We start from the raw sequence: 17,481 nt of genomic DNA, 5'->3' as shown, positions 1-17,481 counted from the left end.
CTCCTCCCATCCACTTGCATTAAGTTGCTCTAAAGCGCATGAGGCGATTTCACTCCTCCTTCCGGGTAGGAACAGAGTGCATTCTGGGATTGATTGGCCCAAACACATGAACGCGCTGGCCGTTGACTATCATTGCACGCGTTCACGTATGAAACAGCATTCACGTGTCATCATGAACGTGCACAATGATAGTCAACGGACCAGCGCGTTCATGTGTTTGGGCCAGTGCTGCAATACCAAATTCGGCCACTATGTCCATTTCGCCTCAGGGTTTCCTCCGGGTGCCGTCTCTATTAATATATACTCTAAGATTTAAACTCCCCTGTGTAGTCAGTTCACTAATGAGTTCATCCCGTCGCTGGAAGTTTATAGGCCTACTTGTCTGTGTGTTTATTATCTGTATGCAACGTTTTGGTCAATCTGTATTTATTTGGTTTTGGAGCTTGTAGATCTGCTATTTTCAAATGGCCCAAAAATATATGGCTGAAGTGGCTAATGTATGTTTTGTTCGAATAATCAAAATCTACAAAGTAACTAGTAACTAGTTATCAAATAATTGTAGTGTACTAAAGTACAATATTTGGATCCGGGATGTGTAGTAGAAGTATTGAAAATTGGAAGCTCTCCAGTAAAGTAAGAACTTTAAACTTGAAGACGTGTGCGAGTGTCATTTCCATCCACCAGCTGTTTAAAAACCAGGAAGAGACGCCTGCTCTAGGCGTTTTCTTGCCGCCTCTTGCCGCGACAGTGTGGGTACAGGCACTGCTGCTGATGTACAATAATCTCACCGGGGGTAGGCGTGGTGGGCGAGGAGGCCAGCATGTGTCTGGTGGCGTCCAGGTGGCCGTCATTGGCCTCGGGCCGGATGCCCAGGATGTGACACATCAGGGCGTAGACGTTGACCGTCTCGAACGGCGCCACCTCCAGGCCCCGGTGGAAGGCCGGCCCCACAGCCCGGAAGAACGGCTTCATGTCCATCTCTGCGTTGTCGAAGCCGTGCTCCCCCTTGTGGACCTGCACTGAAAAATACTGCACAGGCACGGGGAAGAAGAAGGCAGAGTCCGTTTGATCCCGTTGTCCAACGTGATGCTATTGCAAGTGCATGGGCCCCCATATAATTGGCAAAACATTATGATTTTTATTATCTGCAGTCTGTCTGTCTATACACACACACACACACACACACACACACACACACACACACACACACACACACACACACACACACACACACACACACACACACACACACACACACACACACACACACACACACACACACACACACACACACAAATGTGAATATACTTAGTTACTTTCCACCAGTTCTAATATAGTACTGGAATTCAAGAATAATTTAAAACCCATTGGCGCCCAACCTGATAAACAGACAGGTTTGCCTGCGGTTCCCCCACTCTGCCAGCAGAGGGAGACATTGTCCAGCTGAAGGGATGTTTTTAATCATTATAGCTCTTGCCTCACGTTGTGAGGTTGAAGATAATGCTACTTTTCACTGCGTTTGTGCAACACTTTCGTGTGATGATCAAGTAGTAGTACACACAACATAACACAACCTAAATAAATAAATAAAGTTGAAATAAGGAGAAAGGTTAATTCTGCCCAGATTAAAGGGATAGTTAAGATTTTTTTAACTTAAATTGTATGAAATACTTGCCAATATAGTGGTTGCAACTATTGATTGATTGCCCGAGTCCCGTGGTGGGAGTTCTGCTCTGGTTTTGGTGAAAAATTAAGTAGTTCCGGTCATTTTGTGGGGGGCACTGGGGGCCACGCATTCAAAATAAATTAACCCACAAAACTAACGTCATTTGTATTGTTGACCTATTTCTAAAATATTAGTGGAACTTTGTTGATTTTTTTACCCCTCTATCACACGGAACTATGTTTTTGTGTCCATATCACTACGCCCACATTTCTTTCCATGTAATGGAGGGGTGAGTCACAGTTGAACGAAAGTTGTGCTAATATTTTAGAAATGGGTCAACAATACAAATGACGTTAGTTTTGTGGATTAATTTACTCTTAATGCGTGGCCCCAGTGACCCCCATAAAATGACCAGAACTACTTAATATTCACCAAAACCAGAGCAGAACTCCCACCACGGCACTCAGGCAATCAAGTAATTACAGTTGCAACCACTATATTAATGGCGAGTATTTCATACAACTTAAGTTAAAAAATTGTGAACTATCCCTTTAAAGGCTGTTCTGTATCCCTATTGTGTTGCCATGTCATGTTCAAACGACTGTCATCAAACCAGTGGAAGGAAGACATTTAACAGCAGCTAAATGAGATCTTGTAAAAAAATACGTCTCCAACTATTGTCTGGCCCCCATGTGTTTATTGAAACCGATAAAACTATGTTAATCACTTTAGACTTTAGAGCATGCACTACCTTCGAACACGGAACATTATATCATCCCGTTTTACTGCGCTCATTAATTGATAACAGCATGCAAAGCAGTGACGAATAGATGTTCTCGTAAGGCAGTATTTCCCATCCATGTTGTTCCGGGCCACCACACTCCCACGGGGAGGGGGGGGGGGGGGGGGGGGGGGGCTTGTCTGTCAAGTTTTCAAAACATAAAAAAGCTGACAATGTTGTACACATTGTGACACTGCATGCTATTCAGTTTTCGTCATCAGAAAATTATATGCATGCGTGTCACGTGTGTGTGTGTGTGTGGGGGGGGGGGGGGGGGAGGGGGGGCGGTCTCAGATCTAGAGGTCAACACCTTTTTTTGTTTTTTCATAGAAGTAGAAAGCAGAAGGCACCCTCAGGGGCACAGATAGCATTTTATAACTGGGGGGACATAATTGGGGGCTATCTGCGCGCGTAAAGCATGCGCGCAAAATTTCATGAGGAGGGGGGATATCCCCCCCACTTTTGCGCATAATTACGCAGATTTTCCGCGTTTTTTAGCGGATTTCACGGCAAAACACTGCCAACACAGCAAAAAACATGCAGCCACTGAGGGGGTCGATCCCCCCCCCCCGTCCGTCCCCCCCTATCTGCGCACCTGAGCACCCTGACCAAAAGGCCTGGGAACCACGCTGTAACCCACTTGAAGTTGTGACTGTCGGCTGTGTTCGGCTGAAACGAGAGAAGTTTCAAACTAAGTGCTTTAACGAAGTCGAGATGACACGAGCGGATAATAATAAAAAGCTTATGATGATCACGGCACGCATTTAGCCCCAGATTGACTTCTCTTGATAACCCATTTCATCAGTGGCTGCACAAGACTGATCGTTCCGCACACTATGTCACGTTCCGAGGACGCGCTCATTCTCATTTTGGTAATTTGCTCTTCCAAAAATGAAGTCACCATTTGATTGCTCTGGATATTGCGTTTGCTACATTGCACTTTTAGCTGCCAAAACGAACTGTATACTGCCGAGCGGAACGACCGTACGAGTGGAACCAAATGTGGATGTTAATTTTTAATGTTTTTAATGTTTTTTTTTTTTTACACACATCAGATCTGTTCTCGAAGCATCCAAGTGCTCCGTGTGTCATCAGCCACCCCCTGGCAGCCCGGTAAAGCTAGATCATCCCAGTGACACGCAAATGTACTCCATTAATGTAGCCTATATACTAAGATTAGATGCAGCGATGGATGAATTTTGAGTTTGAGTAAAAGTACCGCAATTTAGCAAATATTCTGTTACAAGTAAAAGTCTGGCGTTCATAATGTACGTGGGCAAAAGTAGGCTACAAGAGTGTCAAAATATAGCCTACTTAAAGGACCACTTCACCACTTTTCAACATCTCTTCATATAATTGGTCCTCACTAATGTTCATGATAAAACACCACCATTTTTTCCTACTCAGTCTGTGTCTCATAGGAGGGCTTTGGGCAGTTCGGACACCCGTCCACCAGTGACATCATCATTAGGCATTAGACTTTTTTTTTAAACAAGATTTGTTTTAAAATATATTTAGATTTTTATTATCGTGAGATTGATGGCTTCAACTTTTGCATTGCAACTTTTCAGGAAAAGAAAGCCTGCCGTTTCTATTAGCTTGGATTCACCATCGATTATGTCACTGGTGGACGGGTTTCTGAACTGCCCACAGCCTTCCTATGAGACACAGACTGAGTAGGAAAAAATGGTGGTGTTTTATCATGAACATTAGTTAGGACCAATTATAGGAAGAGAAGTTGAAAAGTGGTGAAGTGGTCCTTTAAAGTATACCAAAAGTTGAAGTACTCATCATGCGAGATGTCATATTTCACATGTTTCCAAAGGCATAGGCTAAAATGTGTAAACATCTGAGGTTATTGCCATGTTGGCTTGTGGAGTTGTGGTGGACATTTTTATCAAAATTATTTTTTGCCACGGACATACTTGAAAACCTGGAGACTTGACATGCAGTAATTGGGTCTTATGATCAAAATAATATTATAATATTATAATGGTGTGTAAAACAGAACATTTGCCACAGACAAGACCAAGTCTTATGACCCACTCGTAAAAAATAAATCCTTTGAAAATAGCAGATTATTAATTAATTACCTAAAAATTGTCCTTAATACTTGAGTAAATGTACTTAGTTACTGCACACTGGATTAGAATTTTGCTCCTTCACAGATTGTACTGAATAGTACTGTGTGTGATATCTGTCAATATATTGTAAAAATCTCTCTCTCTCTCTCTCTCTCTCTCTCTCTCTCTCTCTCTCTCTCTCTCTCTCTCTCTCTCTCTCTCCTAGTGGCCGGGGACCACCAGTGGTCCTTGAAGGGATTCCAGGTGGTCCCCAGCTGGACCAAATGGACCCGTACAGGTCCATTTGGTTTCATTTTTCCATTTGGTTATTTTATAAACGATAACAAAATATTCAAAGTTTTGGGTCTGAGATGCAAAATCTCATCACATGGTGGTCCGTGGCTCAAATGCTGAATAAAGAATGGGCTTTGATATGAAGAACGTTGAAAACCACTGCCATATACAGTACGCACCAGGACATATCCCGTCTCTCTCTGTCTCTGTCTCTGTCTCTCTCTCTCTCTGTCTCTCTCTCTCTCTCTCTCTCTCTCTCTCTCTCTCTCTCTCTCTCTCTCTCTCTCTGTACCGTATATATACGCACCCCGTTGATGACATATCCCGGGTCGGCCCACAGCACGATGGGGAGGATGCGTTCGTGGCGGGCAAAGTGCATCCTGGCGGGCATCTCCTCCTTGCGGTAGACATGCAGGTGGGGGTGGGCACCCTTCAGGGCGTTGTACACCTTCTCCAGCCGGCCCGGCCGTGGCAGCAGCATGCCGGACGGCCCGAAGTCCAACAGGTGGAATGAGAGGTCGCGGAACGAGAAGCCGGGGATCTTGTACAGGGTGATCTCCTGGTAAGTAAGGGGTACACTCGGATAGTTACTTTAAGTAAAATAAGTATAGCATCATCACCCCAATATATATATATATAACACTAGTACTGTGTTACAAGTAAAAGGTCTGTGTTGAAGATTTTAATGTTAAGTGCAAAAGCATTGGCATCAAAATAAAAGTACCATAAATAAAAAGTACTAAAATGTTTGGAAATCTAAAAAGCTAATCTAAAATCTAAAAAGCTCACAACGCTATTTTCAAATAGCCTAAAATAGAGCTAAAGTGGTTAATGAATGTTTTGTAATGTATATTATTTGCAAAGTAGTGTATGTTAGTTTTCAGATTGTAGTGGAGTTTTAAATGTACAATATTTGCCTCTGAGATGTAGTGGAGTAAATGTATAGACAATTGGACATACTCAAGTAAATTAAAAAAATAATACCTCAAAGTTGTATTTAAGACAGTGTAATTGACTGTAATATTGTCAAAAACTCCAAAACTTGATTAAAAAGAAATAACGGAAAATGTTGAATCTACAAGCTCAAAACGTGTCAGCGTGCTACTTTTGTTACTTTTGGCAATTCCTTTGACTTTTTAAATTATTATTAATGATTTTGTTTCACGTGGTGTTTTCATCAGTCTTAGCACACCTAGTGAGTGCACCTTTCAACAGCAGAACATGGCGGTAGGAGCTGTAGTGCGCTCTGTTTGGAATTTTTCACCTGTAGGCTACCACTCCTTATTCCTTATTGGATACATCATTAAGGTAAAAAGATGGTTAATCCGACATTCTCCTTTAAAAACGCATTGGGCTGTCGGCTACTGCCACCATAGACTCTCGTTCTATTTCACTTGAAAAACAAGACCATTTCCGGTTGCCTAAAAATAGTTATCGGCTAAAGCTAATGTGATCATCGTCTATTTAAGAGTCTTCAGAAGCATTATTATTTTAATTTAGTATTGAGCCGCTAGCAACGGCGCATTGTTCAATCCAGCTCAATCTGAGCTGTAATTCAGAGAAACAGGGCTATATAGGTCAGTGGCCCCGGCATTGTGTGCGAGCCGCCATCTTTGGGAGGGCAAAACACAGCGAGCTAAGTGTTGCCTAGCGACCAGGAGCCCCGTTTTTTGGTAAATATGAGCGAGACGATTATGAATTAATACAAAGCTCAAAAACACATTAAAGACGATCCTGGCGCCATGGGATTTCATGAAAAAAGACGTTAATTAAGTCCTTGGCGTTCAATGAGTTTACTGTGGTGAAAACGGGGATCATTTGGTAGTGAGTGAGATAGTAACCTGGACGGCACCGTTGCGGTACACGCTGCTCATGCCGTGGTCGGACGTGATGATGATGTTGAGGTCAGTCAGGTTGTGGCGCCCGGCCGAGGCGCGGATGTAGCCCACCGCCCGGTCCACCTGGCGCACCATGGCACGACGCTCGGGCGAGTCCGGGCCGTACCTGTTCCGTGGAGGAAAGTAGCAATATAAGTACATTCACTCAAGTAGGTTACTGAATCTTAGTACAATTAGTAGCCTATGTATTGTCTACTTTACTTGAGTTTCAGGTTTTGATGTTTTTCAACATAGTTCTACTGCACTACACCTCAGAGGCAAATATTGTAGTTTTTACTCCACTGCAAATATTTGAAAACTTAGTTGCAAGTTATTTTGTAGATCTAGACTATTATAAAACATACATTCACCAATTAAACACTTTTTTATACAATTTATTCGAAGGTAGCCGATTTGAGACGCGCTGTGCCCAGCCACTTTCCTGAGTATCCTGTCCCAAACCAGTGGGTCAGGAGACTCAGGACCCATTTGTGGCTCGTGGACACATTTTCGTGGGTCCCTTAATTCAATGATTTATTTTCAGTAACTTCATGATGAAATTAAAGAAAAATCAAAGAAATTCAGAAAATTTGAAAACAATCTAACAACACATCACTTTGTGCTGTGTTGTGAGCTTGTCAATGGTGCATTAAATAGCACCTTTTACATTCACCCATTCACACACACATTCATACACCAATGGCAGCGGAAACCATGCAAGGCACCAACCAGCACATCAGAAGCAATTAGGGGTTCAGTGTCTTGCTCAAGGACACTTCGACACTAACTCTGGGGGAGCCCCGGTTCGACCTGGCAACCTTGTGGTTACCATCCAGCCACTCTACCCCTGAGCCACCGCCGCCACAGATTGTAGATCTGCTATGTTCACTAGTTTGGGTCCTGGAGAGACATCATATTCATTTCTATTTTGATTCACAGGCTAAACAGTTTGGGAACCACTAATTTATTAACACAAATAACACACACACACACACACACACACACACACACACACACACACACACACACACACACCTGGACACACACGTATGCTTACTTTTTGTGACAAAGAATTGCCATTATACACCAAATATCTTCGCCAAAATAAGTAGCCGCTGTACAAATTTCTCAGGTATAGTCGGTCGATCGATCCGTAGTACCTGTGGCCCGTGCTGTCGGGTTCTCCGAAGTACATGGACACAAAGTCCAGCTCCAGGTCTTTGAACCAGCCCATCACCTTGTCGGCGTTGGCACGCCACAGCGTCTCGTTCTTGTAGTCGTACAGCGGCGGCTCCACGTCTCTTACCATGACCACGTCGCCACGGTAACGGGAGCTAGTGCCAGGGAAGTGGAGGGAGCCGGCCTTCAGGCCCTGGCAAGGTGGAAACAAGTACTCATTTTAAAAGTATCAATACTACAATCTAGTGATATTCCGTTACAAGAAAAAGTCCGGAATTCAAACTGTGCTTGAGTAAAAGTACATAAGTATCGGCATCATAATGTACTTAAAGTAGGTACCAAATGTAAAAGTGCTCATTATGCAGAATGTCTCATTTCAAGTCTTCAAATGTATAAAAATATTTTGAAAATTGCAGATCTATACAAGCTCACAATGTGTTGCATCCCGGGCACATTGTGAGCTTGTAAATTGGCTATTTTCAAATGGCGAAATGTATATAGGGCTGAAGTGGTTACTGTATGTTTTGTAAGGAATATTGTAAAAGTACAATATCTGCCTCTGAGATGTAGTGGAGTAGAAGTACAAGTGCTGGCAATTGGAAATACTCAAGTACAAAGTACAAATACCTCAAAATTGTACATACTGTACGGTAAGTAAAATACTTGGTTGATTTATTAGTTACTTTACACCACTGTGGGGATGGGCCCGTAACAAGAGGTGACATGAGATCCTTAAATACCAGTAAAAGACGCGAGTAGCAAGTAGCTAAAGGCGAGTAGCGACACTCTACCAGAATAATGTCACTTCATTATGTAAATCAAAGGCTACTTATATCCAAGTGCAGCAAGTGCCTACCTGTATATGAAGTGTCTTCAGTGTCTATATGAATACTCAAATGTGCTTTACATGGGGGGCATGAGAAAACAAATAAAACCACTTTATTAGGAGGGAAAACAGTAAGAATAAAATCAAAAACTGTGGAATTAACTATGGGGAGTGCATTTCACATGGGGTTGGGGCAGACCATTGTCTGACCACGGACTTCCACGCTTGACAGCTTCGTGCTGTGGTGAAATCACAGCGAGCCTCCGGTGTCCTCTGCGAGACATGTTAAACTGAAGCAGCTAGCATGGAAGCTAACGTTGGTCATATGGATTATGGAACCTTTCCCTCCGATATTGCACACAACCATGCTGTCATCCATGCGTCCATCCGATGGCTTTTAAATGTAAATGTCCCATCCACAGAGCAAAAGTGATATAAGTGGCTTCTTCATTCATTGATTCGTTTGGGCTTTGTTGTTGTCTGAATGACGGAGCTGTAGAGTGGAGTGCTGCAGGCTGCTGCTATTCAATACTTGTGAAACGCGCCCAGTGAGAAACATTCCGCGGTTTTAACGCCATATTTTGTGTTCGTTCATGTGTTTGGCCCAATGCTGCTCGAAACTGTGTGTGTGTGTGTGTGTGTGTGTGTAGTGGCAAAACACGTGTCGCCCGTGTGTTGTGTGTGTGCAGCAGCAGCATTACATGAACGTCATGTGACGGATGCAAGCATTACATGCTTCCTGCACATTTGGATGTGACGGATGCAAGCGTTACATGATTCCTGCATGTTTCTATAGTAAGTGCGACGTGCTGTCGCAACCAGTAACATGCGCAGGCGTACAGACCCACATACGCACGGTCGCACGCGCGCACGCACGCACGCACGCACGCACGCAGGCTAACCATTAAACACCTCATGAAAAATGCTCCTAACAATGCCTATTCATCACATTCTACTGTATTTGTCCGGAAATGTGGCCCTCACAAGTACAGTAATACACATGCACACACACACACGCATGCACATGGACAAGCATGCGCGCACACGCACACTTGCTTTTTGTGACAAAGAGATGCCATTTACCATATCAGGTGATAGTGATTGATGTGATTAATTCAGCGTCGCAAATTTTTACAAGGTGGTGTAGAAAATTAACAAGGTGATGCATTGTTTGGGGAGAACCCTGTAGCACGCACGCACGCGCACACGCACACACACGCACGCGCACACGCACGCACACACACACACACACACACACACACACACACACACACACACACACACACACACACACACAGTGCACTCCCTAATTATGTAAATTTGCATGCAGCTAATGCAATAACGTCCACAGATGTTAATTTCCATACTGCAGTATCGCTCTCATAATAACCCGTGGCTGGGAGGTTCATATATTTATTCTCTTTGACCACAGCTGAACTCGTGGCTATAACGCTGCCAGCCCACGGTCACTTCACTTGCAAATGTATGCTGTGCACTTTGACTGCAAAGCCCTCTGGCACTGCATCTTAGTGCCAGACTTTCTGACAGTGGTGGAAAAAAAACCTCACGTTTTACTTAAGTAAATGTGCAATGTACGAATGTACGAGTAAAAGTTCAGAATTAGGCCTGGGCCATGGCTCAGTGGTCCAGGCACCTTGGCTGGTAATCCAGTCTGGCAGTGTGCCGCGGGTTCGACTCCCGATCCCGACGGCCTTTACTGCATGTCTTCCCCCCCATCTCTCTCCCCATTTCCTGTCAGCCTACTGTCTGTCCCTCCATAAAATAAAGGCAAAAGCCACAAAAACAATTTTTTAAAGTTCAGAATTCAAAATGTGCATTGGCATCAAAATGTACTTAAATTACCCAAAGTAAAAGTAGCATATACTCATAATGCAGAATGTCCCATTCCAAGTTTTCAAATGTAGGCCTAAACATTATAGAAAATAGCAGATCTACAAGCTCACATTGTGTCACACGGCGACACATTGTGTCCAAATCAAAGCTGGGACCATGTGCGTGCGTGCGTGCGTGCGTGCGTGCGTGCGTGCGTGCGTGCGTGCGTGCGTACCGACCTGCCTCTGAGCAGTGATCCAGATGGGCAGGCTGCCGGTGTCCCACCACTCGTTGACAAACTGGGTCTGGTAGTAGGGCTTCTTCTGACCCGTGCTGCTGTTGAACCACATGTTGTGGATGACACCATGGTTCTCTATGTAGCGGCCTGCAAACACACACACACACACACATACACACACACGCGCACGCGCACACGCACATGCACATGCACACGCACACACACACACACATTAGACCCTCCAGAACAAAGCCATTATACGATCGCATAATAATCAGCCAAATGGCGCAGGTTATGTATGCAGGGGGTCATTTGTTTTAAATCAAGGATTTTAGCCCGAGATTTTCCGGAGGGTCTAACAAACCAGTTTATCTATATGTAGCGGCCTGCAACCACGCACGCACGCACGCACGCACGCACGCACGCACGCACGCACGCACGCACGCACGCACGCACGCACGCACGCACGCACGCACGCACGCACGCACGCACGCACGCACGCACGCACGCACGCACGCACACACACACACACACACACACACACACACACACACACACACACACACACACACACACACACACACACACACACACACACACACACACACACACACACACACACACACACACACAACCAGGTTCTTTGTGTAGCGGCCTGCAACCACACACACACAAACCAGTTTACGCAGCTAGTGGTGGAAAAAGTATTAAAATGTTTTAAGTAAATGTATCAATAGAGGGTCTGCGCGTGACATCATCATCATACCCGGAAGTTTTGTAGGAACGCCTACTGAGTGGCAACAGAAAAGTCCTATCTGATTGCATTAAACAACGTTAAACTCACTTTGCCACTCACTTTGCCACTCGATTTGCCATTCACTTTATGCACATATACCCTCTACTGCAATGTAGAAATACTCTGTTACAAGTAAAAGTCAGGAATGAGAAAAGGCGTCACTGTTAATCTGCGAGTGCTTAAGAAAATCTATCAATGCCTGTTAGACAAGGCTTTAAGAGCAGCTATTGAGATTAGAGGAATTTAATTTCAAGCCGGTTAAAGTTCTTTTGAACAACGACACTGATGATTACAGAGTCTAAAAATGATAAAATTAAGTCTTCTCTCTCAGCCATCCGAACAGACTCATCTTACTCGGCTATGAAAGCTGGTGGGCATATGGGTACATTCAATTACTGCTAATTCCATTTTTTTGTGTTCCAGAGAAGACACAGAGAATGTTTTCTCATTGCGTCGATAGGAAATCAAATAACACACAAAAAGTGCTCCGGTGGCACAGTGGTAAATGGCCGCACCGCAGAGTTTTAATCCACCGCATGCATCTGCCTTTGTCGAGCGTCTACATACGAACCCAATCGGCCCATTTTCGGGGGAGGGAAGCCGGCGTGAAGGAGGGTGATACTCGTTACTGCACGGAGTGCCGGTGATTTCTGGCCATTCCACTATGATGCGCGTCCACTTTTGGCTTCCATCTTGAATGCTAAAGCATAGCATCAATGCTACCGAGCTAAAATTAGGTCCATCCTTGCTCTAGAAAGCGCCAATGTTCCCATCGTACTCACCGGATAATCAGAAAAGACCTCCGAACATCACCGATCTGTTCAACACCATGGACAGCACATTAGTTTCCGAGAAAAAAGCGTGCAAAGGCCGCGACTAAAACAGAAGCTAATGTGGTTGGGTCAACACAAACGGTACGGGCGGGGCCCTATAGCAACGGTGTACAGCAACCGGAGTGGTTCAAAGAATGAAACACATGCAGTGAGGCAATGTTATAGCGATATCAAACGCCTCAAGACGAGCCTTCTCATGGGCACCCCATGCATGGTGCAAAATTAATTAATCAGGACGAGTACACATGTCAAAGGGATCAAATGTGTCTGAGGGCAGCTTTTGAATTCTGCTCTCAGAGCAGCTGAGCCCTGACTGCAGAATGACTTGCTAGCTAAGTTTGGAAATTGTTTTAAAACACTGAAATGCATGCAAGAGAAGTTCCACATTTAAGATGACCAGCAGAGTCAACACAGCAGACTGGTCATGGTAACATTTGATAGCTACAGGAGCTAACACCAGTACGATGCCCTGAGGTGACGGTAGACTGCTGGGTAAGCGCTGGCGCTTTGGCATGGGGGTTCAGATCAACATATGGAATGAATTCTGTACTGGCCATTTATGGACTATGGAGCGTGTCTTGAGTGTACAGGGTTTGATGAGGTCAGATCAACATATGGAATGTCAGAACAGGTCAGCTCCATATATATGGAGATCTAAGGGTGGCAGCGGGGGCAGTGTCTTGAGTGTACAGGGTTTGATGAGGGCCCAGGTAGGGTCGGGCCTTAAGTTTCAGGCCTGTTGAGAACTCTAGTTTTCGCCGGCTGCCGGGCACAGCTATAAATATAAACATGTTTTTTTGTTTGTTTGTTTTTTGCAACAATTTTCTTCATTTTGTTGAGGAAATGCAGAGCCAGATCACTCATAGCATCTCTGAGGATAGAATTGTGGATGAGCAGGACATGTGCAGCATTTTGAACGAAACGGGCCACTCCTGAAAACTTTAGAAGGCAATGTTAGCCAATCCGTGTAGAATGATAAATCCAACAGACTCGTCTTGATCACATGACTACAGAGATCATGTGTACCGATTTGCGTGAGATTTGGATGAAATCTGTGAGACTAACATAAGCAATGTGTTTAGCAGAAATCGGCCTCATGGTGGCGCTATAACCGGCAGATGTGGAGGGATGCAGGGACAATGTTTTTCCATGGCCTCTAGGGAGTGCGCATACATAAGTTGTATACAGATTGATGAAGTTATAGCTAAAAACAGGAATTGGCCTGTTATAGCGCCACCATGAGGCTGATTTGGAAAAGAATGAGTGGCATGTCGTCCTCGGCCTAGTGGAAATGTGCGTGTATAATTTCACGGAAATTTCACACTGTGTTTGTGATTTGTGGCATTTTGTTCGAAACGGACCAATCATGTAAGCTTTGGAAGCCAATATTAGCCAATCAGGATGGAAGATGGGAAATTGTGCAAATCTGTGTTGATCACATGACTATGGAGATAGTGTATACCGAATTCTGTGATGTATGGATAAAATGTGTACGAGTAATCTACAGAAATGTGTTTTGCCTAAATCGGCCTCATGGTGGCGCTATAACAGGCCGTTGAGGAATATTTGTGGCAGAGGTTCATCGTTGGCATCCATGGAGTGTGTGGGAAAAGTTTGGCATGGATCGGGCCAACGGTACCGGAGATTAGCTGATAACGGACGGACGGAAGGACGGAAGGAAGGAAGGAAGGAAGGACGGACACACACACACACACACACACACGGACGGAGTGCAAAACATACTCTCTCCCCATGCCTTCGGCCTGGTGGAGACAAATAACAAGAAATGCACTCTGTGGAGCTGCCAAATTGCCATGAATGGCCTACAACTTATCGTCCCTCCTCCCCTTCTGCCACCAGTTTGACACCCCTGGTCTATCTAGACCACCCAACGTCGCTCGGCCAATCAAACTTAGATAATAGCTGATCTACAAGCTCACCCAATGCACTGCGATGCGACACGTTATGAACTTGTAGAGCTGCTATTGTCGACTTGCGAAGTATGAAACAGTGCTCAACTGTATATTTTGTAATAATAATCTAAATATGCAAAGTTTAGTAACTAAAGTGGTTAATAGTACTTTTTTTTATAAACTTCCCCCCAAAATTATATTAAGAAAAAATAAAACAAGCCCCCCTGCACACATTAGAAGGACAATCAGTCAAAAGTACCAAGGAGGGGTGTTCTAGGAAGGGGGCGATCTAATACAATTCATATCAAATATCTAAATACTGAATCAAGCAACTTAAAATCTGTCTGTGAGTAGACGTTAAAATGACCCCAAACATGTTTGAAAGTGAAACATTCCTTTGTCTTGATCTTCTGAACGAAGCAGTCTCGCAGAGCCAGACAACTATTTGACAATCTCTGAATGCTATAGTCTGGAACTACACCTCCCGAAATCTGAGCAAGGAAGCTGCCATTTCAGTTCACTAAAAAATATCTTTAAATATGTTTACATTTTATTTTTATTTTATTTCCATTTCTGCTAAGCAGCCAGCTATATGCTTAGATGATTTCGATTTATAATGGGATAAATTGCACCACTGCAAAGACGAAACGGAAGTGGGGAGGAGGCTTCACTTCCGCTTTATCGCTTATACTCATGATCAGATCTTCCGTGCTCCAGACTGTATGACAACAGCATTTTAAAATTGCGAGAGGCAACAGTCTGGCCACGCGAGAGTAGGAACTAGGAACAAAGGCCCAGAGCGTTTTACCTGTCAGCAGGGTGAAGTGCGAGGGGCTGGTGATGGTCAGGTACGGCGGGGTCACGTACCGGGCCTTGACCCCGTCCCTGGCCATGGCGTCCATGTTGGGGGTGTCCACGTCGCGGTCGTAGTCCCAGCGGAAACCGTCGAAGGAGATGAGCAGCAGCTTGTGTCTGGCGGCGGTCGGGCCCGCCAGCGGCGCCGGCAGGGCCTGACGTGATGCCAGGAGGAGGAGGAGGCCGAGAGCGGCGGTCCACTGCATAGGGGGACTGTACAGGCTCTCCGCGTGAGCTTCTGAGATGGTTGTATTCTGTCAACACGGCTGTGTTTCCAACTCCTGTATGACATTAGCTGCTCTGAGTGAACGACTGAACGTCCGAGCAAAGTTGCATCAGCTTTATCTTATCTGTTGGCTGCCATTTTCTGCACGCTTGTCGATTAGATGCATGATTTGTGGTGGCACTTATTTTACAACTATATTTATACCACATAACCACTTAAACCTTCTAGATACACCCCCACTCCTCTCAGAATATGGATGCTGAGGTTCAAGTCGTGAAAGGGATGTGTAGCCTATAGTGCTTTCTTTCTTGATTAAAAATGATGTTCACATTTTTGTTTGAAAAGTAAAAGCACTATATTCTGGGGAGAATGTTACCATGCTGACGAATGCAAATACTACAACAACAATAATCCAAATATCATGTGACTTAATACTTATTTTAGAAATATTATTACTTATATAACACCTTCAAGCCTTATAGACTTCGTTATACTATGGACAACGCAAAACAGTCGGTTCATCATCAAGAGTCAACACAGTTCTACCATCTCATGTGGTCGACATGCGTGCCGCTGTCCATGGCACATTCTGCTCATGCTTCTCAATTAGGTTTATGAGTTTCATTATTGGGTTTATAAGTCATCATGATTACATGTTGTGCAATCATAATAGCCATGGCAAATAACTCCGCGATCGTAAAGGGCAACAAAGTAAAAGCTTAGTTATTTATCTGGCCAGCATCTAGGCTTGTAGTCGTCGTCATCAGAGCCTTGGTTGATAAGGGGGGCTTGATACCACTCACTCCGTCTCTCGGAGCGAGCGCCAAGACTCGCCTGTAAATCATTGACGAAGGGGAATGGCACGTCTACGCGGGGTTCACCTTGAGTTGGGACGGTACATGATCGATCTGACACCTAGAAAATGAAGGGGAAAATGAGAATATATATCTCTTCATCGGGCCTGCAGTGGTCTCTTGGGGTGGTGGGTGTGTGTGTGAGAGAGAGAGAGCACTCTAATGGACATATCCATTTTAATAACTCTAATGTGGTCTTTAGCTCCGGGGGGGGGGGGGGTTCCTCTCATACTGAGCAGGATTACTTATTTACTGTTGCAACAACACATCATCAGTAGGGTAAAACTAACCTGTGTTTTGCATACATGGCTGCTGCGTCGCAATAAAGTACTACATCATATCATATCATATCATATCATATATGGACAAAGAGGTAGCAGGACGATTCAACATGTGTGAATGTTCATGGCGATAGGAACGTAATTGACCCTCGTGGGTCTATTTTGTTTCCATTATACTCTGAGCTATTTCCCTTACGTCCTTGAGACATGTCTTACTCTGGCCATGGCCCATGCCTGTGTGGACAAAGAGCTAGCAAGACAAATCAACAGCAGTGTTGTTTTTGGCAGATGTTGCGAGAGAAACAAACCTGCATGATGATCAGACACACAGGAGGCCCCCAGCAGAATGTGTTAATGCATCAACATCAGTTTTGCATCAACATCACCACTTGAACCCTACATGTAGCCTAGCTACTGCATGAAAACAGCTGGGGGGGTCCTTGAACCCTACATGTAGCCTAGCTACTGCATGAAAACAGCTGGGGGGGTCCTTGAACCCTACATGTAGCCTAGCTACTGCATGAAAACAGCTGGGGGGCTCCTTGGCACAACATTAATTTCAGATGCGGGTTCATAGCCAAATACAAGTATGTTAATATGGAGGTCCTTGACATGAAAATGTTTGAGAACCACTGGTTTAAACAACATTAAGGAGCAAGCCCAAACAGCAACTATGCACTTTATAAACACTCCCAACCTGCAACTACGGATATTTAGGCTACAAGAGACTACAGAAGAACAAGTTGCTAATAATAAGCAGACATGGCACCACTGGAAATGTGTGTTGTGCGTGTTCGCACATTCAGTGGGCCAATCCACTCATTATACAACCACTGCTTTACCTAACCTTATCAACGTCTATCAAATTTCAATACAAGCTCACTCTTCAAATTTGTTCTTTACTTACGTGTGTGTGTGTGTGTGTGTGTGTGTGTGTGTGCGTGCGTGTGTGCGAGTGCATGCGCT

At 44.5% G+C, this 17,481-nt stretch overlaps 1 protein-coding gene across 1 annotated transcript; it reads right to left on the bottom strand.

Moving 5' to 3' along the window:
- Positions 1-714: 714 nt before the first annotated feature.
- LOC306937081 (ectonucleotide pyrophosphatase/phosphodiesterase family member 7-like) lies at positions 715-15,330 on the bottom strand (the record flags this gene model as incomplete). Its single annotated transcript, XM_079520752.1, has 6 exons — positions 15,108-15,330; positions 10,759-10,904; positions 7,842-8,053; positions 6,646-6,808; positions 5,112-5,363; positions 715-1,029 (listed from the first exon to the last, which is right to left on the bottom strand). Exons 1-6 carry the CDS (start codon positions 15,199-15,201, stop codon positions 715-717), a joined length of 1,182 nt encoding a protein of 393 aa, XP_079376878.1. The 5' UTR covers positions 15,202-15,330.
- Between the last annotated feature and the right edge of the window lie 2,151 nt (positions 15,331-17,481).

Source organism: Electrona antarctica, assembly GCF_951216825.1.
Source record: "Electrona antarctica genome assembly, chromosome: 14".
Taxonomy (NCBI): Eukaryota; Metazoa; Chordata; class Actinopteri; order Myctophiformes; family Myctophidae; genus Electrona; species Electrona antarctica.
This window is presented reverse-complemented; position numbering and strand designations above follow the sequence as displayed.